At 46.6% G+C, this 21,805-nt stretch overlaps 1 protein-coding gene across 2 annotated transcripts in view; it reads right to left on the reverse strand.

Annotated features, from left to right (window-relative positions):
- The window catches only part of NECAB3 (N-terminal EF-hand calcium binding protein 3), a 125,175-nt gene that overhangs the window by 59,733 nt on the left and 43,637 nt on the right, over positions 1–21,805 (reverse strand). For both annotated transcript variants that reach the window (XM_050917443.1, XM_050917441.1), the window contains exon 3: positions 19,445–19,553. In XM_050917443.1, coding sequence (XP_050773400.1) covers positions 19,445–19,553 — 109 coding nt within the window. The remainder of the gene's footprint in view (positions 1–19,444; positions 19,554–21,805) is intronic.

Below are 21,805 nucleotides of genomic sequence, written 5' to 3' on the forward strand. Positions count from 1 at the left end.
TCAAAGTGGCACCAGATCCTGCCATAAAAACAGAGGCAAAACATTTAGACATATCTGCTGTGATGATCAACAGCTGCCCAGGACCACCACCCACAAGGATCCTGATGGAGGACAATGATTGGCCCCAATGATTGCCCCAACTAGACTACTTACGCCAGAAGGAGGCATAGGAAGTTGTCTTAGCAGTCGGGAAGTCTCTCCGCTTGAATGGTGTGCTGGACCTGACTTTTTCTTGATCCCTGGTCCCTGATTCTAGCTCTGACCCCCAGCTTGGTTCCTGACTGTGACTCTGACTCCAGGCTTGGACTCTGACTTTGACCCCTAGACAAGACCATTCCTGTTCTGACCACTAGGTCCTGACAGTATGCCGTGTGCACACTGCATACTCCGGTTATTGGACACCTATTGCATGGTGATGCCATTCACTATTCTAACTTTTCCCCCTTGAAGTGGTTGTATTTTAATGATGGGTGTAATTATTCAAAGACAGACTCACAGATCACAATCACAGATATAGAGATAAATGCAAAAATATTATGTTTAAAGAGCATTACCAAGGTCACAAAGACAAGCTCAAAACAGGAAATACCAGCGTTCAGGCTGCCTATGCAACCTTAGCTTGGCCCCCTGTGTATATGTATTATAATACAGTCTTTAATTACATGGCCACATGCTATTTTCCCACAGGTCCTCTGCATCATTCAGTGCCCAGAACGGACAGCGTTCACTGAATGAGCAGCTATTCAGTATTTTGTTTTTTCAGTGTTCAGTGTCTAGCCTCGTCCCTTATTCACTGCATACCGTGCAAACCTTGCTCTGAAGACAGAAATATTGATTTCCTCAAGGGCATTTCTGCGGTGCTCATCACGACAGTATCGGAGTGCTTCACAAACACGAATACATTTATTTTCACACCACCCCTGTGAGGTGAGGGGATGGTATCCCCATTTTACAGGTGGAGATTTGAGGCACAGAGATGAAGGTTGAAAGTGTTCACTAATGTTGGGTGCCTGATCTGATACAGGTAGTATCTGATTTTTCAGAGTCCTTAGCATTATAGAACACGTTATCCATTCAAAGCACAACTCCCATTGTCATCAGCTGCAGCTGTAAGTGCTCAGAACTTCTGCCAGTCAGACCCCAGGGACTCAAGTTCAGCACCCAGAAAACGAGGGAAACACAGCTAGTGACTGCTTGTGAAAACTTGGGTTTAAGTGGTATGAATAGCGTCACACAGGAACTCTGTGGCAGAGGCAGGAATAGAATCTAGTTCTCTAGCGTAGCATCAGTGGCAGCTCCAAGCACCAGCGCACCAGGCGTGTGCCTGAGGCAGCAAGCTGCAGGGGGCGCCCTGACAATCCCTGCAAGGATGGCAGTCAGGCAGCCTTTGGCGATGCACCTGCAGGAGGTCTGCCAGTCCCGCGGATTTGGCGGCGATTCGGCAGCGGGTACGCCGAAGCCGTGGAACTGGCGGACCTCCCGCAGGCAAACCGACGCAGGCAGGCTGCTTGGGGTGGCAAAAAAGCTAGAGCCTCCCCTGGGTAGCATTCATCTGCTTTCGACCTTCCTTTCTCTTCCTGTCATCCCCTGCCTCATGCAGTTAGATCTTCTAACTTCTGTAACAAATGAGACAGGGATCTTACAGACAACAGTCTTCTTCACTACACAGCCCTGATTCACTGACTGAGGCAGGGGTCCAGTGAAAAAAAAATTATGTGATCATGTGATTAAAGACTGTACCATAGTGCATGTGCACAGTGTAGCTCAGTTAATGTTGCAAAGGACACCTTAATTCTGGCATTTCCTACCTTTGAGCGCTTGGCTTTGCAACCTTGACAATGTTCTTTTAACATAGTGTTTTGGGCATAATTTCCTACGTTTTTAAATAAGCGAACTCCCCAGAAGCCCAGAAATTCCCTCATACAGTATTACATTGAAACCCATGTGGGTCATTAGCTGGGTTGGAACCTTCTGACCAATACACCGACCTGCCCGTTGAGCTAATGGAGTAATTGATAGCAGAAGTAGGTTGTCATCCTGTGTGGGGGCCAGTGCTGGAGGCAAGTGAGACACACTTTGCCAGTGGGTTTCACAGATATTAATGGACAGCCAAGGAATGGTGAGACTTGGGAATCATGTGATCCATTCCAGGCTCTGGAGGGAAGTGTGCTGCAGTGTGCACAGTCTCTTCTGCCCATTCTCGCCATGCGTGACCCCATCTGCCCTGTCTGGCTGCAGGCTGCGTTTACAGCTGGCACTGTTGGTTTGGAAAGCCCTCCTTGAGCCTCATACCAATGGCTATCTGCACTCAGACACTGCGCAGCCCTTAGTGGCATCCCCATTATGCCGGTGATCAGCAGGTGAAGAGGCCTGTGCTGAACAATTCTGTGCCTGCCATGGGAGAGGCCATGGCCCTCCTGCCCCATGAAATCCATGTCAGACCTCGCAGGTTTTTATAATCAGGTGGATTCCTCCTTTAGTACCTTCCCCCTTATTCACAGGACCCTGCCTCTTTTAATTAGCTGATCAAAAAGAGCTTGGTGGCTACTGAGCATTGCCTGAATTTCACCGAGGAGCCAGCTGGGAAGGTGGGCTTGGAAGCCAATACCTTTTGTGGAACAAACAATATGGAAAGTTCTGATCTCCAGCCCACATGGAGCCCTGCTGTCTGCTGAGAATGCAGCCACAGCTGTTTTCATCCCCTATCCCACTTGTATCTTCAAAGCATGAGGTCACACTGCTACCTGGTGACCTGAAATTGTGCAACTTGTGTATGGATAGAATCAAATAAATGTCAGGCTGGAAGGGCCCTTGAGGGGTCTTGTAATCCAGCCCCCTGCGCTAAGGCAGTATAAAGTCTACCTAGCCCACCCCTGACAGGTGTTTAATGCAGTGTGACCACGGGGTGGAGACGAAGGTACGTCTGCATGACCGCAGCTGGCCCAGGGTGTCTGACTCGGGCTCATGGGGCTTGGGATGGGAGGCTAAAAACTGCAGAGTAGATGTCTGAGCTCAAACCCAGGCTCTGAAACCCCATGAGAGGGGAGCCGGTCAGAGCCTGGGCTCCAGCCTGAGTCCGAACGTCTACACTGCAATTTTAAGCCCCACAAGCCCGAGTCAGTTGACTCGGGCTCTACAATTTGGTGCTGCAGTTTTTTATTGCACTGTAGCCGTACCCACAGTGCCATCCCTCCACAGCACCATGTTCTGATCTTGTGCACCCTGGAATGAATTCTGGAGACTTGCATTGTTCTGCAAGCAGCTGTGGGTGAACACAGCAAAAATCAGGACTACTTCATCCTTTTGAGTCTGGGCACGTCAGCTTAACTGAGAAACTTTTTCAATAGAGCTAGTCAGAACTTTCCCACGGAAAGTTTTCCCACCAAAACACAGACTTTTGCTGAAATTGAATCTCTTTTTTTGGTGAGAAAATGTACATTCTGACAAAAAAAGTATGATTTTCCTGCAGAAAATTTCCAAATACAAATGTTTATTTGGAATCAACATTTTGAAATGAAACATTTTTCCCCTTTTTGTTTCCATTTAAAATGTCATTTTGAGTTTTTGGTTTAAACAAACCTAAACAAAATGAAATTTTAAGTAAATGTTGATTTGAAACAAATTTTCATTCAGTTTCAGCTTAAAATGAGATTTTGCTTTGTTCTATTAAAAACATTTTAGGTGAAAATTAAATATTTTCATTCTGAATTCATTTGAAAGGTCTCATGGGAAAACAAAAATTTCTCAGAGTCATAGTGAAGTCTCCAGAAAAAGACAAGTTGGAACATGCTATGTGTTTTATTCCTTTAGATCTAATCTTTCTACTCTAGCTAGCTAAATTATGTTGCTCTCATCACCAGGAGCACCAGATACAAAGGAGGGAGAAAGACTGACAAAGGGGAGAGAGAGCGCAAATGAGAGAGAGGACAATGGGGGCTGCCCAGAAGAAGGGCAAAATAATGCATGAGGGATCTAACATATTCATCTTCCCAGATGTCAGTCCTGTTACCTAAGGGAGTAGAAGAGATCTGGTAGTGAGACAGGTGTGTATGGCAGAAGATGTGCAGGGATCATTCCATTACCCGGCCAAATTCCATGTTGTGCATAAAATTCTCCATCATCATCTCTTCTTGAGCCAAGCTGGCAATGAAAATGTAACCTGAATGCTTTGAACCAAAGCCAGAGGGAGGAGAAGCTGTCTTCTCCATTCCCACTGCCACATTCTAGTGATACTTTCCATTCTGGAGTGACGGTGAGGGCTTCTGGGATCGGAGGCCTCCTGGAACACCATGCTGAAAAATGACATGATAAAAAGGAAGATTGAATTGATAGCTGAACCTGCTTATGATGGACTTAAAGTGGAACACCACTGATAGTGAGGCTGAGTGGATTAAAGATCCAAATGGCTTCAATGAGGGACATATGTGAAGTCCACACTTGTAGAGTTTGCGATTTGGGGAAACTTTTGATCCAATTTTTAGGTTTGTGAACTAGTTTTATTTGAAGAATCATAGAAATGGGCTGGAAGAGACCTTGAGAGGTCATCAAGCCGAGCCTGTTGCACTGAGGCAGGACCAAGTAAACCTTGACCATCCCTTACAGATGTTTGTCTCATCTCTTCTTAATCTTTCCCCCTCTAAATTAAACTTATGGGGCCAACTTCTATCCTCACCTCTGGGTCTCTGCCAGTGCCCATCACCAGAGCATCAGAGTGCCTGTAACACACAGGAAACCCTGCTGTGCTGTCCGAGTGTGACAGGGTTAGAGTTTGGCCTGCAGTTCCACCCAAAAGGATGAGTCTGTTTACAAATCAGCATGTTTGTTTCTTGCTGTAGGTCAGCCTGTTTCTCCAGACCTGATCCAAAAAAGCCCAGTGAGGTCACTGGAGAGATCCCCACAGTTTTCAAGGAGTTTGAGATCAGGCCCTATATGATAGAAACTCAGCTGGCACAAGCATGATCCTATACATACCATATCAACTGCATTTCTTCTTTTCATTTGAATAGTCTCTGTGCCTCTCGCTGCTTCTTTGTCTCCCAGTCTCTCTGGATTTGTTTTCACTCTCCCGTCTCTCTGCCCCAGTTCCCATCAGGTTGCTTCGTTAGCTCGGCTCCCTTTCTGCACAGTCTTACCCAGCGAGGTGGGGACCCGATTCTGATCAAGTCAATCTTACACAACCACAATGTTCAAGTGGGTTCAAATTCAGGCAAATCAAAGCTGGTCCCACCCAGGCAGCAAAGTAAAAAGTGAATCTCCGAGCACAGACCGAGGATGGGGAATGACATTTTCATGCAGACCAAAGTCCTTTGACTCAGACTTTGCACCATTGCCCAGCATTTGGCCCCATCTTATTTATACCATTCCCTTGGCTAATGAGATGGTGTAATAGCCACATCCTCTGCATATGTAAGAGCAGGAGCTGAGAAGAGTGCAGGGCAGCAGTGACCTAGATATGATCACACTTTGGAAAGACAGTCTGACTGCTTTGCAGGCGAAAATACATTCCCGAGGTGCATGCTTATTAAAATCAGAACTCACATTATCACCTACTGTCTGAGGAGCTCAACGTGCTTTGCAAACATGAATTGATTAGAGTTTGGGGCGAACCTGAAGCGACCTATGAGTGGCTCTCACCACCTAGAGTGCAGGTGATGGGGTTTAATGAGCATGCCCTTGATGGGAACTCAGGGGGTATCCCCATCACAGCCTATCCCATCAGCCTGCTGTGGATCTGAGCCAACTGCTGGAGAGACCTGGCTTGCTTTAGGAAATGGGAACTCACAAGGGAAGCAGAAGGGGTGACTGGTGCCAGTGAAAATGTTTCCCATAATTGAGTTGTGTCACTGAATGCAAATAATCCAGTTGCTCCCCACTCCTGCTGGCTATTTCCCATGCAGTGCTGATTAGAGAGAGGGAGTGTGGCTGGGTATGTGATGCTCTGGGAGTTAAATCAGCAGAGGATGTTCTCTGGGATCCATTTAACCTCTGTGCCTGCCCTGAGAATGAAAAGGGTGAGAGAGAGTCCTGGGCACACAGTTGTACCCAGCGCATCTATGGCATGTGCACCAGGGTGCTGCACCTTATCCGACCAGACCTGCTTCTTTCTTGTAATATGACTGACCAGTCTTGTGAGTTTCAGCTCAGAATAGCTCTGACTTCAAAGAAAGAGGTTTCTTGTCTCTCAGTCACTCTTGGAAAAGCTATTCAAGGGCAATCACATCCTCTGGCTTTTCCTGGGAAATTAGCTGTCTGCCTGCTCTCAGTCCACTCAGTGGGAATACACTTCCTTGCACAGGTACAATCCCTCTACCTCCTTTTCCCTGGAAGGCCTTCGTACCATTTGGCAAGCCAGCGAGCCAGCAAGTGACATCTCCAGCGTGTGTTTGTCTCTGTACTTCATCTCCCAAGGCAATGGCTTGTTAAGCCAGTGGCAGGAACCATGCCCCCTCAGCACTGAGCAGATACGCAAATACATTACGATTTAACAAAACTCTTCCGAGTCCTTGTGCTTCTTCAGAGATTTTTCAAATGCTCAGTGGTCCTGTCAGTGATTCATGGGGATGAATGTGCTTCATACCTCACCACTCCTTCTGTGATTAGTGAGTTGCTCCCCCTTGCTCTCATCCCTCTTGATTCATAGTGTGTCACTTTCACTCCAACTTCTCTTTCCTACATTACTCCCCCCGCTGCTCTCACTTTCCATTTTCCAGGGCTTTCCCTTTGCAGTTTAGTCTTCCACTTCAAATAATCAAAGTCCATATTTCTGTCCAGGTCTGGAGTAGTTAATACTGAGCAGTGGAGTGAGAGCACTTGGGAGTGATAGCACTGCTCACCCAGAAACATGAGAAAATAATAAAATCAGAGTAAAAAAAATACACCTTCATCCCAGTTCTAAGTGCAACTCACAGCTCACAGAATAGCACTTCTAGATACATGCAGGTGCACTGGACCAGTGGTTCTCAACCAGGGGTATGTGTACTGCTGGGGGTACACAGAGGTCTTCCAGGGGGTACATCAGCTCATCTAGATATTTACCTAGGTTTACAACAGGCTACATAAGAAACAGTAGCCAAGTCAGTACAAACTAAAATTTCATACAATAATTTGTTTATACTGCTCTATATACTATACACTGAAATGTAAGTACACTATTTATATTCCAATTGATTTATTTTACAGTTATATGGTAAAAATGAGGAAGTCAGCACTTTTTCAGTAATAGTGCACTGGGACACTTTTGTATTTTTAGGTCTGATTCTGTAAGCAAGTCATTTCTAAGTGAAGTGAAACTTGGGGGTACACAAGAAAAACCAGACTCCTGAAAGGGGTACAGCGGTTTGGAAAGGTTAAGAGCCACTGCAGTGGACTGTAGAGCCAAATCCAGGGCTGGCTCCAGGCACCAGCCCAGCAAGCAGCTGCTTGGGGCAGCCAATGGTGAGGGGCAGCACATTTGGGTCTTTGGCGGCAATTCGGCGGCAGATCACTCACTCCCTCTCGGAGCGAAGGACCAGCTGCTGAATTGCCACTGAAGACTGAAGCGGCAGCAGTAGAGCTGCAGATCGCAATTGCAGCTTTTTTTTTATTTCCTTTTTGCTGCTTGGGGTGGCAAAAACCCTGGAGCCGGCCCTGGCCATATCCCATCTGGTAAGAGGCTCCAAAGTAGCAGCAGCAAGAGGACTGTAATGCACAAGTCTCACAGACAATGCGTTTCTCTCGCCAGTCCATAGTTCATTATCACATGTGCACGCTCCAGCAGGGCGCTTGGAATAGCAGCAGCACAGGCAGGGAGATGGCTCCACTAAACAGCTGGTCAACACTTCTGTGGTAGTGGGATCAGGCCTTTAATGAGCACATGCACATCCCAGAGCAAGTTACAGCACCCCTCGAATAACCGGTTGACCTAGCGTCGCCACAAGTGCTGAGTCAAGGGAAATCTGATTTGGCTAACACCAGAACCAACCCTGCACTAAGATCAATGGGCTGCCAGCAGGATATTTTTGTGAACTGATAAATAATTCAGCCTCATAAAATCCTGCATGGCCTGGGACCAGTAAGCTGCTTTGTTAGGTGGGTAAAATATCTTCAGTTTTTTCGTTATTTTCACTCACTGAAAAGCAGGCGAGAGGGTTCTGTGCCTGAGCTGGTATCTGTTTAAGAGAATTTTGCTTGCTACCCCCTCACTCTCCACTCTCCCCCTGCTCCTCTCTCACTCACTTTCCCCAAATCCTTTCTCTAGCCACTCCCTCCTTGTATCTCTATTGCCTTCCAAACAGCTGCTGCTACATCCCCTGCTGCTCCCTGCCACACTTTCCCCTACTACCAGCCCCACTGCCAAATGCCCTCGTCTTCCCCATCGAGGCAGAACAGAAGGGGCACATTTATAAAACACATACAGTGAAACATGCCCGGAGGCCCCCACATTATGCGTCACTTCAGCAGACCATTGGGATGGTTTGGCACTAGCCCCCCATACACAGACCATGCCCAAGTCACACAGCACAAGTCCACAGCTTTCTGATGGCCTGAGGTGCGGTGCCAGCAAGGTGCAGGCACAGAACGCTGCAGTGTATAGGGCTGGGGAGTGCCCCTTCAAATAGTTTGGATGCTTTCTCGTGGGCTTCCTTGTTTCCTGTTGCAGAACATTCTAGATCCTAACAGAGCAGCTGTGTGTAGCTAGGCTCGGTACGTGTGCATAGCTACCGTACACAGATATCTGGAGGGATCCAACTGCATCCATGTGGTTTCCTCATATTCTCAAAGTTGTGCAGAGATCAAAGGCACAGCAGTCACAGCCTGCTAATGCCCATCGCCAATGCAGGGCTGGAGCGACATGGTAACCGACTGACATAGCAACACAGCTGCACATGGAGCCTTACAGATCTCTAAGGGGGCAGATCCCTGCTTGTAACTGGGCTGGCTGCCTCTGGTGTGCCCCCTTGCGGCCTAGGCAGTCTGCCTCAGTTTCTCCTCTTGAACTGTTCAAATAAACTTCACTTCAGACTTTTTTGTAGTCAAAAAATGCCCCTCCTTGGGGACTGGGTTTATTAATATAAAATCAACTGTGAATAAAACACAACCCCCCAAGCCAAGTCCATGCATAGGTCCACACAAGCCAAGGTTTCTCTTCCAACTCCCAGGCCTTCCTGCCTGGGGTCTTTGCAGTCGCTCCCCGGCCCTGCTGCCTGGAGAGCTTCCCTCACTCTCTGCAGACTGAGCTCTGCCCCCTTCATGGCAGCCTCCCGCTGCTCTTTATAGGGCAGACCCCCTGATCTCTCCCAGGTGGGGCTCATTCTCTGATCAGAGCTGGCCTGTCACACTGCCCCAAAGGCCTTGCAATCTAAACAGAAAACACACCCGGAAGAGGGCAGGGAGCAGCCTTGACATCAGTGGGTGCCACTCACCAGATTAAAGTTATGCATCTGCTCATGTACCTCCAGAATTGGGATCTAAACCCCTCCGTGCTCACTCTGCACCACAGAGGAAGGGCTGCTGTTTAAGCACCGGGACTGTTTGGGTGAATTCTTCTGTCGCTGAGCTGAATGCAGAGGGACTCCTCCAGCTGGGACAGGAACACTGACGGGAGTTCAGTTTACACAGTTTTCATTACCCAGAAGGCCGGGTTCCTTGTCCTTATCTCAAATGCTGCGCACAAACAGCAGCACTGAACAGTCCAGGTCAGTTAATGCTAATGGGCTGTATCTGGCTAATGGGCTGTATCAGGAATGCTGACCATGGAGTTGAGACACTCAATGATCTCAGATCCTCAGGTCTCTGCATCTTGTCACAGACACCAGCCAGTAACAGCTGGCCACGATGACACCATGGCTGGTGGGATTCAAAGGGAAAAGGAGAGCTGTTCTCATGCATCCCCTGAGCATCCCTCTGCCCCAGAGTTAGCTCCCCAGGCCGGCCTTCTTGGCAGCACGTCAGGCTGTGTACAGATGACAGCAGCATTGATTTTGTGGGCTGACGGTCTGATTCGCAATGCACCCTGCTCACTGCTGTGTGCCTTCTGGCCATGCGGGGTCATCTGCTGTGGACACCGGGGTAAACCTGCCCTGTCAAGCAGTGGGTAAACTGAAGCCTTCTGCTATGCTCTAAAGAACAAGGGGTAAAGGCAGCACTTCAGGCCTGGCTCTTTATAATTTGTGTTTTCAACACAAGGGCGAATGACTTGTATTAGGGAGGGCTCCAAGGTCACCCAGAAACTGGAGTGACAAGAAGGGAGAGAGAATTTATGAGAGTGTCTCATACCCACCGGTTTCAGCCTGGAGTATTTCTCAGAACGTCCAGTGGCACCTCCCAACTCTGGGCCCGATCCTGCGCTGAGCGTCTCCTGCAACACACTGCTCCATGGGAGCCGAGGATGCTCTGCACCTCACAGGAGCCAATTGTTCAATTTAACTCACCAGTCAATTCCCATTGAAGCCAGCAAGTTCCAGTCTAGCAAACACCCCAGAATCGGGCCCCTACTGATGGCGCCAATTTAATGTATATTTTTATTGGAAATATTTTTGTTTTTAGGCAGGACATTCCCCTCTCGGACACAGACATGTCTAAGGTCAAGCATTATCATTGTTGTGTGGGGGTGAGGCAGTGTTGGCATGGCAACTCAGGGTGTTGGCATGATGGCTGCCTTCCATTCAGGCTGCATGTGAGAACAATTACATGCCCCTGTCTTAGTGATAGCAGAAACAATGGACAACCAGAGCCCAAGGGCTAGACTGTGTGCAAACCTGGGCAATGTCTGGGCCATGTGGTCCAAGAGGTGGGCAGATAAATGCACGGGTGGGTGATTCATTTGATTTTGCTGTGGTGTGTCTGGGTGTGTGCAGGAAGGATGCAGGAGAAACACCACAGAAACTGACAGAGAAGCAGCAGAAAGCCAAGGAGACAGCCAAAAGGCACTGTGGCCCTCAGAAAAAGCCTAGGGAGAGAGCTTTTGGGCTGAGTGCTGGTTGACAAGAGGCTTGGTAGTGTGAACAAAAAACTGTCTCCTGCCGTTTGATTCCTACCTTGTTCAGGGAAACAGAACTTTGTACATCTTTGTGAATAAACAGAATGGCACCAAAGAAATACCTGACTCCATCATCAAGTTCTCTTTTTAATAGAAATAACCAGCAAGCCCCAAATATTGGTGAACTGCTCATGTCAAAAGAGAGAACATAATTATTTATTATTTGTATTGTGGTCACCTAGAAGCCCCAGTCACGGACCAAGGCTCCAGCATAGCAGGCACTGTACAAAAACAGAACAATAACCCCTGCCCAAAAGTACTTACAATCTAAGTATAACCAAGTGCTCTCTGGAAAGAAACTCCCTGGGCAGCAGGAGCTGACCTAAAAGTCAAACGTTACATCAGAGTCAATGGAGACAAATGTGAGAATGACCCTCAGAGGCTACGTCTAGACTATGAATGAGGGGTGTGATTCCCCCGCTCATGTGCCCATACTCGTGGGAGCTCAATGAGAGCTAGCAGTGCTGTCAAGGTAGCATGGGGAGTGGCAGCTGGGTTTGTACTCAGCATGACTCAGCCTTGCCTCCACTGCTGCTGCTGCTGCGGCTACACTGCCGTTTCTATGCAAGCCAGGGCGAAGAGTATGTGCACAGGAATCACTCCTCTAGCATTCAGTGTGGACATTGCATGAACGATACCAAGCAGGGCTAGCGGGCTCCAGCTCACACAGAGACGGAGACCTGCTCAATGAACAAAGAGTTGGAGCAGAGCTGCTTGAAATATTCTGAGCAACAATTTTTTTTTTACGGGGGGGGGAGCGAAAGCAAACAAGCAAAACAGACAATTTGGTGGAAAATTTCATTCTGGTCAATTTTTTCCATTTTTCCAGTGATAAAACATCCCCATATTGATTTCCAAAAACTGTCTTTGAAAACCAGAAAAATGCTGGGGTTTGGTTTCTGTACGTCATGAAATAAAATACAATTTGCAGGGAATTCAGAAAAATATTGAACATTTTTCAAAATTTCCCCACAAAAAAATAACTGCTCTTTTTTGACCAGCTCTAGTTAGGAGCAGCCCTGAAGCAGCATCTGTCATAACATATTTCCCAGATTTGGACCTTAGCGTCCAAAATATGGGTGTTAGCATGAAAACCTTTAAGCTTAGTTACCAGCTTGGACCTGGTAAAGCTGCCACCACTGCTAACGGTCCACTGAGCTGTGGCCTCAATTCCACCATGTACTGGTCTTCAGGGATGCTGTACCCAAGACAGAGGGGTAGCCGTGTTAGTCTGGATCTGTAAAAGCAGCAAAGAATCCTGTGGCACCTTATAGACTAACAGACGTTTTGGAGCATGAGCTTTCGTGGGTGAATACCCACTTCTTCAGATGCATGTGGTGGAAATATCCAGGGGCAGGTATATATATGCTAGCAAGCAAGCTAGAGATAACGAGGTCAGTTCAATCAGGGAGGATGAGGCCCTGTTCTAGCAGTTGAGGTGTGAAAACCAAGAGAGGAGAAACTGGTTCTGTAGTTGGCAAGCCATTCACAGTCTTTGTTCAATCCTGAGCTGATGGTGTCAAATTTGCCTCCTAAGTCTTACATACAACACTCCTGTTAATAACACTTAATAACAACACTTCAGTTCATCTGCAAATTTGACACCATCAGCTCAGGATTGAACAAAGACTGTGAATGGCTTGCCAACTACAGAACCAGTTTCTCCTCTCTTGGTTTTCACACCTCAACTGCTAGAACAGGGCCTCATCCTCCCTGATTGAACTGACCTCGTTATCTCTAGCTTGCTTGCTAGCATATATATACCTGCCCCTGGATATTTCCACCACATGCATCTGAAGAAGTGGGTATTCACCCATGAAAGCTCATGCTCCAAAATGTCTGTTAGTCTATAAGGTGCCACAGGATTCTTTGCTGCTTGTACCCAAGACAGGCTCTTTCAAAATTTTCCAAGAAGGCCTCGGTGTCATCACCTGCCTTGTAGGTGGGAAATATCTTGGGATGTGGAACCATAATTGGCGAAGGGTTGTTAGGATTGGCTGGAGCATGTTGCTTAGCCTTTTCTAATTCCATGGCCTGTCGGTGGGCCTCCCTCTGTTTTTCCAACTCTCGTTGGTGGGCTGCATTGTTGGCTTCTTCTTGTTTTTGTAGCCTTTCCATCTCTTGTTTGTGAGTTGCCTCTTCCTCTTCTTGTTTCCTTCTGTGAGCCACCTCTTCTTCTTCTTGTTTCCTTCTGTGAGCCACCTCTTCTTCTTCAAGTTTCCTTTTGTGGGCTGCCTCTTTGGCTGCTTGTTCTCTTTTGTAGGCTGCCAGTTAGATGTTTTCTTCCTTTTCTTTCAGCTCCACCTCTTTTTGTCTTTTTTTCAGTTGTCGCCTCTTTCACCTGGAAAGGAGTAACCTGAAACACCTGACCAGAGAGACCAATCAGGAAACAAGACTTTTTCAAATCTGGGTGGAGGGAAGTTTGTGTGGAGTTCTTTGTTCTTTGTCTTGTGTCTGACCCTCTTGGCTATGAGAGTGATTTTTCTATCTCCAGCTTTCTAATCTTCTGTTTCCAAGTTGTAAGTACAAAGATAGGAAGACCATAGGTTTATATTGTTTTCTTTTGTATTTACATGTGTATAGTTGCTGGAATGTGTTAAATTGTATTCTTTGTGGATAAGGCTGTTTATTCATATTTCTTTTAAGCAATTGACCCTGTATTTGTCACCTTAATACAGAGAGACCATTTTTATGTATTTTTCTTTCTTCTTATAAAGCTTTCTTTTTTAGACCTGTTGGAGTTTTTCTTTAGTGGGAATTCCAGGGAATTAAGTCTGCAACTCACCAGGGAAGTGGTGGGAGGAGGAAGTCAGGGGGAAAATCTCTTTGTGTTAGATTTACTAAGCCTGACTTTGCATACCCTCTGGGTGAAGAGGAAAGTACTTGTGTTTCCAGGACTGGAAACGGGGAGGGTGGAGTCCCTCTGTTTAGATTCACGGAGCTTGCTTCTGTGTATCTCTCCAGGAACCCAGGGAGGGAACACCTGGAAGGGGGCGGGGGAAATGGTTTATTCCCCTTTGTTGTAAGACTCAAGGAATTTGAGTCTTTGGGGTCCCCAGGGAAGGTTTTTGGGGTGACCAGAGTGCCCCAAAACACTCTAATTTTTTGGGTGGTGGCAGCTTTACCAGGTCCAAGCTGGTAACCAAGCTTGGAGGTTTTCATGCTAACACTCATATTTTGGACGCTAAGGTCCAAATCTGGGAAAAATGTTATGACAGCATCACTCTGAAGTGTGGCTGGGAATTACTGAGAGGGCTGCATGGACAGAAGCAGTTCTGGGGCTGGGAGCAGCTGCACAGATGGGTGAACAAAGAACAGCAATGCCCAAGAGGCCTTTGCATAGCAGTGGGTGGGAAATAGACGATACAGGGTGAGGACCAGTAATGAAGAAGCCTTAGTTCCATGGGAAATGATCAATATGCATCTTGGCAGGAGGTTGGACTAGATGACCCTCGCTGTCCCTTCTAACCCTCTGATTCTATAGACAGAGGGACAGAAGCAGTTCCAAGAGGTCAGGGTCTAAGATAATTTCACAGTAGGAGGTGTCCTCTATGTACAAAAGAATGCTCCCAGGACTCACTAACTATTCCCAAGTTTATGAGCATGCTGAGCTATATTGGCCATGGACCTGGCAATAGCTCGCTGAGACTGGATCTGGACCTGAATCCAATGGCTCTGCCCTTGGATAACATCCCACAATAGGGGTAGATACTGGTAAATGTCACATCTTTATTTTTCTGGTAACCATTTCTGATTTTTATGCCTCATTACTTGGACTCACTTAAAAATCTCTCTTTTTATAATTAATAAACTGTTTTACTATTTTATCTAATCCAGCATGCTTAAATTGAAGTGTCTGGGTAACTATTGAAGATAATAAGATGAGATGTTATCCCCATAAAGGAATAATGGGTTTAATATATTTGTACTGTGTCCAGGAGAGGGCTGGGCAGTGCAGGACATACATGTCTGGGGGAAGATCTAGGACTGGGGATATGTTGGGGTCACCCTGCAGTATAACTAGGCTGGTGAGAGCCAAGGTATAGCTGGCAGGCTGCAGTTACACACAGACATTCAGGGTGTGACCTGCAGGCTGTTTGTGAGTGGCCCAGGTGGGAGCTAATTCACCAAGGCATGTGAAGTACCCAAGATTGCAGGGCAGGGGTGATACAGCCCCCTGCTGGTCTGGATTGTGCCCTGGTATGTCACACTATAATCTCCTTTGCTGAAGATTGAGCCCCAATGGACCTACCAAACAATTGATCACTGTCCTCTTTATAACAGCCCTTAACATATTTGAAGATTGTTATCAGGTCCCTCCTCAGCAGTCTTTTCTCAGGACTAAAAATGCCCAGTTTTCTTAACCTTTCCTCATCGGTCAGGTTTTCTAAACCTTTTATCATTTTATCCTCTGAACTTTCTGCAATTTGTCCATCTCTTTCCTAAAGTGTGGCACCAGTTATTGGACACAGTATTCCAGCAAAGGTCTCGCCAGTGCCAAGGAGAACAGGACAATTGCCTCCTAAGTCTTACATACAATACTCCTGTTAATACACCTCAGAATGATATTAGCCTTTTTTGCAGCTGAATCACATTGTTGGCCTCTACTCAATTTGTGATCCACTATAGTTCCCAGATCCTTTTCAGCTGGACTGCCACTCCTGGCTAGTTATTCCACACTCTGTGGCTGTGATTGTTCCTTTCTAAGTGCAGTGCTTTGTGTTTCTCTTTAGTGAATTTCATCTTCTTGATTTCAGACCAATTCTCCAACTTGTCAAGCTTGTTATGAATTCTAATCCTGTCTTCCAAAATTCTTGCTACTCCTCCCATCTTTCATATTTTCCACTCCATTATCCAAATCATTAATGCAAATATTGAATAGTACGGGACCCAAGACAGACCCCAACAGGACCCCGCTAGATACACCCTCCCAGTTTGACAGGAAACATTCGTAACTACTCTAAGTATGGGGTTTTCAACCAGTTATGCACCCATCTAATAGTAATTTCATGTAGCCCACATTTTCCTAGTTTGCTTATGAGAATGTAACATGGGACTCTGCCAAAAACTTTACTAAAATCAAGATGCAGTAAAAGTTGTGTTATCTGGCACTTTGCCAACCAGAAAGCTCTATAAACTGGCATTTCTGATCTTCAATAGGGACTGTTTGGTGTGGGGCCGACAGGCTCCCTACCTGGTTCTGCATGGCTCCCCGGAAGCGGCAGCATGTCCCTGCTGCCCTTGGTGGTGGAACGGCCACGGGGGCTTGTGCACTGCCCTGCCCCACCCTGCCCTGGGCACTAGCTCTGCAGCTCCCATTGGCCAGGAACCACGGCCAATGGGAGCTATGGGGGTATGCCTGTGGGCGGAGGCAGCACGCAGAGTTACCTGGCCGTGCCTCTGCCTAGGAGTAGCAGGGACGTGTAGACACTTCTGGGGAGCTGCCCGAAGTGAGCACCGCCCAGATCCAGTACCCCGAAACTCCTCCCATGCCCCAGCTCCCTGCCCCGAGCCCCCTCCTGCACCCAAACTCCCTCCTAGAGCCTGCACCCCACACCCCGCCTGCACCCCAACCCCCAGCCCTGTGACTCCCGCACCCAAACTCCCTCCCTCTTAGTTGACCAGAATTTTTTTTATTTACCGGCACCCCCTATTTTCCCCAATATGCCGGATAACTGCCTCCCTCCATCCACTAGTCCAGTAGCCTTGTCAAAGAAGTTAATTGGGTTGGCCTGGCATGATTTGTCCTTGACAAATCCATGCTGGCTGTTCCTTATAACCCTATTATCCTCTAGGTGCCTACAACCTGATTGTTTAATTATTTGTTCCAGTATCTTTCCAGGCATCAAAGTTAGGCTGACTAGTCTATAATTCCTCTTTCTTCCCCGTTTGAAGGACAGGTCCTATGTTTGCCCTTCTCCAGGCCTCTGGGACTTCACCCATCCTCCATGTAGAAGATAATCACTAATGGGCTGATGCTCTGCTCTGCCATAGGCTTCCTGTGTGTCGCTGGGCACATCAGTCAGTCTCTCTGCACCTGAGTTCCCCATCTGTACCAGGGAGATAACAGCCATGCACAGCCTGATGAGGGTGTGTGAGCACAACATTAGAGATTGTGAGGTGTTCAGATACTGCGGCAGTGGGGGGTCATATAACGAACATAGAGAGATATTCTTCTTCTGATCTTTTATTCCTTACCAATAAAATCAGCGTTCATTTAAACTCTCGTGGCAAACTTCATTATGGTCAGCCATTTAAAACGCTCTTCATCCACTGGGCTGGCTCCACAGTGCCTCACGTGTGCTAAGTGGGTGTCAAACACCACCCGATCAGACTGCAAGCTGCACAGGATGCAGAGGGCACTGTCTTTGCAGCCTGTCAATTGTGTAAAATGGCTTAAGCAGGTGGAACCCCCCTTACTGTTTGCTTTGATAGCCACCAGTAGATAAGTGGGATCCATCCTTTCGCCTGAAGATCTCGCTGAGAACCTACTGATTCCATACCCAGGGAGTGTCAGGGAGACTGATTCAAATGCCAGAGCCCTGCAGGGTGCTAACCTGCCAGATAAACTCAGACCAAGCCACCATCTCTATAGTTATTTCTAATCTCTGTGCTCTGGCAGTTCAACACATTCCAGATCCAAGCATCCGCACCAAAACAGGAACCATTTCACAAGTCATCCTGCCTGAGTGGTTCAGCCATGTTGTGTCTAAGCAAGGATGCAGCTTGTGGGCTGGTTGCTCACTTTAAGTTTCACAATCTCACCTCCAAGACAAACAGGTCCAATGCAAAAGCTGTCATTTCCACCTGAAACCTGGCTAAGGGGAGAAAAGTCTGCTGGAGATGACAGAGCAGAGAACCAGCAATCAGGCTTCTGACAACAGAATCCCCCTTGGAGCTCACAAGTCTGTGCAGCTGCTAGGGAAAAATCTGAACAAACTCTAATCTCTGGTAATACAAACACAATGGTGGCAGCTGTCACCGCTCATGCTAAACCCTGTGTTCCATATGCTGGAGACCCTGCAGAATGGTGGAAATGGAAAGACAGCAGGCGCCCAGATCTTGCTACTACCATAACCCAGGGTGATGGGGGAAGGGAGGTTGTCTTCCTCTGCAGCCCGAGGCATGGCCAGTTGCAGGTTTAAACTAGTTTAAATGGTGGATTCTCCGGAACTTGAAATCTTTAGACCCATGGTTTGAGGACTTGAGTAACTCAACTAGAGGTTAGGGATCTATTACAGGAGTGGGTGAGTGAGGTTCTGTGGCCTGTGATGTGCAGGAGGTCAGATTAGATGATCATCATGGTCTCTGCTGACCTTAGAGTCTATAATTCGGTTAAGGTAAAAGAGACTTAGGTTTAGTTCCTGGCCTTGCAACAGACTTGGAGTTAGGTGCCTACTTACCTTTGAGGATCTGGCCTTCATCTTTCTGTGCCTCTGTTTCCTGTCTTACTGCAGGGAAAACAGCTTTAACTCAACGGGGAAGGGGAAAGTAATCAATGTTTGTGAGCTATTGAGATACCATGACAATGAAAGCGTTGGAAAGAGATGACAGATTTTCTGGTCTCTCTTCCCAGCAGTCTGAGACTCTGCTTGCTTATGCTGAGGATCTACTCAGCTCAGAGAGTCCGGCTGCTCCCAGATGGTGTAGAAAGCCTAAGGCCAAATTCCTCCCTGGTGCAACTCCATTCATTTAAATGGATGTATGCCAGGGATAAAATTGGCCTCCATCATTTTAAAAAGTGCAATTTGTCCTTACTCTGGTTCAAACATTAAATACAGCAGTTCCGCGCCATCTGGCTGTACGTTGCGTAGAATGATACACTAGGGCAGGCTTTGATCTCCGTAACAGTGGAATTCTGGAGTAACTCTACTGTTCCTCTCAGATATCTCCAGCCTATAGAAATCAGAATTCGACTCACTATTTACATTGAAAGGAGCCTCAATTCTCAGTCACTCTAAGTCCCACATGAAGGCCCCTTTATGCTGACAGGGTGGGGTAAAGCAGCCTTTATGTAAATGAGAGAACTGAGGTCCCATGTGTCACTAACACCATAGAATTGTCATTGTTTAGATCCCATTGCATGCGTCTATCTCGGCTCTAACACAGTTTTACAGTGGTGCATATTTCTGAAACAGATTTTTAAACTGCAAACCAATGTAACATAATTTTAAATGGATGTTGCTTGGAATGAATTCACATAGATCTGATAGTGATTGTCCCCAAATGTCTGACTCTGCAGCCACATTCATATCTGGTATTCAATGAATTTTAATATCTGACAATTCCACGATGCGGATTTATCTCATGCCTAATATTTACTGCAGAGGTTTATTTGGACCAATCTCCAAATGCCACCCTATCCACAAACAATGGAGTTTTAAATCCTGCTTCACATCCTCTTGTCTAGGACATTATAGTACTTACTCTGAATGATGCCTGTCAATTCCACTGAACAGCTCCCACAGCTCCTCTGAGCTTAAAATACCATCAGCAAAATAGTTCTTAAACTCTTCAAATGACAGCTTGCCATCATCTGCATGTAAATAAAAGGAGAGGAATAATTATACAGCTGCAAAGAGAAGTGAATCAGGCCATGGAAAGTCTATACAAGAAGTGTGGGCTGACTGGGAGTGTTCTGGATGGTCACAGACATTTCAATGGAACCACATTCCATCAAAATACACAGGGCTGTCAAAACAGAAATACGTGATGAAATCAAGTCAATTTCCCCAGAATTTTGTTTTGGAAGAGACGCAAGGAAAAAGAGCCCTGATACTGTCAAAACATCCCAGTGACATTTGGGGAAGGAAATGTTTTGATTTTTCATTTTGAAAGAACTTTTCATTTCCCATTTGTTTACATTATAAGACAAACACATTTTTAAAGTTGAATTTTGTCAAAACAAAACTTTTGAAGTGAATTGAAACAAAAATTAGGCCGGGGGAAACACTTCCTTCAGAGTGTTTCAAAATGTTCAGTTATCACCGTACACTAAATCCACCAACCCAAATGAGACCAAAGTATTAAGCCCTCAGTTCTCTCTCCAATTCAGAATGAAGTCAGATTTTGCAATCTACAATCCTTCACCAAGCAGAACCTCTGTTCTCTGCACAGCTCTAATAATAAATAATAACAACAACACTTAGTCCTTCTATAGCTCATTCCAGGCGAGGCCCACAAAGCATACCACAAGCATGCAGTAATTAAGCCTCCCAAAATGCCTGTAGTTCAGTATTATCATCCCATTTTAAGAAAGGAAAATCTAAAGACCAAATCCCTGACACTGAGATCTGCTGGGCTAGGGACAGTCTCCCAGAGGAAGCTGCTGAAGCCCCATCACCGAGAGCATTTCAAACTAAGCTTGATAGCAAACTAGTGAAGATTTTCAAAAGGGACTGGTGATTACGCATGTCTGTCTTTAGCAGTCCAATGTGAGGAGCCTTAAAGGGGCCTGCTTTTCAGAGGACAAGGGCTCAGCATATCAGTTGTCTCACAGTGGGTTCCTAAGAACTGAGATTCCCCAAATCACTTGCCACAGATGAAAATCTTGGGCTAATCAAACCAAAGGGAATAACCCAGCTCAGAAAGAGGAATTAGGAGGAGGGCTTAACAGGCTTTTGGCCTCTGAATTCTATGTCTTGATTCCCCTCTCACTCATACCACTGTAAAGCAACAGTAATGCCAAAGAAACCAGTGGGGTTATATCTGTGTAACACTGGTGTAAGCGAGTGGCAATTCAGATGAAGAAATGGAGAAGTTACCATCAGTCAGTGGAAGTGCCAGGAACAGAACCCCGGGTGTCCTGGTACCCAGACCCCTGCTCTGCCTACTAGTGGTCACAGGGAGCCAGCATATTATTATCCAAACTGGCGTTTAAGAAGGATGCCAGGGCTAACACCCAACTCTTACAAAAAGTGTCACGGGATGCATCAGGCACACAAGTGACTGTTATTCTCTGCCTTGATGCAGGGCTACCTAGAGGGGGAAGCAAGTGGGGCAATTTGCCCAGGCCCCGCAGGGGCCCCCACAAGAATATAGTATTCTATAGTATTGCAACTCTTTTTTTTATGGAAGAGGCCCCTGAAATTGCTTTGCCCCAGGCCCCTTGAATCCTCTGGGCGGCCCTGCCTTACTGTGTAACAGTGGAAAAGAATAAAATACGGTTCTCCCCCTTCTATACCAGCAAACACAGCAACCAGATGCTGCTTGGCAAGAGATCAGAGAAAGGAAACAGCCAGGAATCCAGTTGTTGGGGCAGGGGATCGGAGCCCACAGCTCCCCTTTGAATGAGGCTCTGAGCCCTTTGGCTGCTGTTGCTACAAACTGCATTTGTAAGGCAAGGTCTCCTTTCTCCACATTGTCAGGGCCACTCAGCAAAGAGATTCCCAGGAGGACACTTGACACTACAAGAAAGAGGAGTATTTATGGCACCTTAGAGACTAACAAATTTATTCGGGCATAAGCTTTCGTGGGCTAAAACACACTTCATCGGATGCATGCAGTGGAAAATACGGTAGGAAGATACATATACACAGAGAACATGAAAAAATGGGTGTTGCCATACAAACAATTACAAGACTAATCAATTAAGGTTGGGCTATTATCAGCAGGAGAAAAAAAAACTTTTGTAGTGATAAATCAGGATGGCCCATTTCCAACAGTTGACAAGAAGGCGTGAATAACAGTAGGGGAAAAATTAGCATGGGGAAATAGTTTTTACTAAACCTTGACACTATGCGGTTAATCTCTTAAATACAGACATATTCCCATCGGAGTCCAGCCAAC

Source organism: Gopherus flavomarginatus, chromosome 11, assembly GCF_025201925.1.
Source record: "Gopherus flavomarginatus isolate rGopFla2 chromosome 11, rGopFla2.mat.asm, whole genome shotgun sequence".
Taxonomy (NCBI): Eukaryota; Metazoa; Chordata; order Testudines; family Testudinidae; genus Gopherus; species Gopherus flavomarginatus.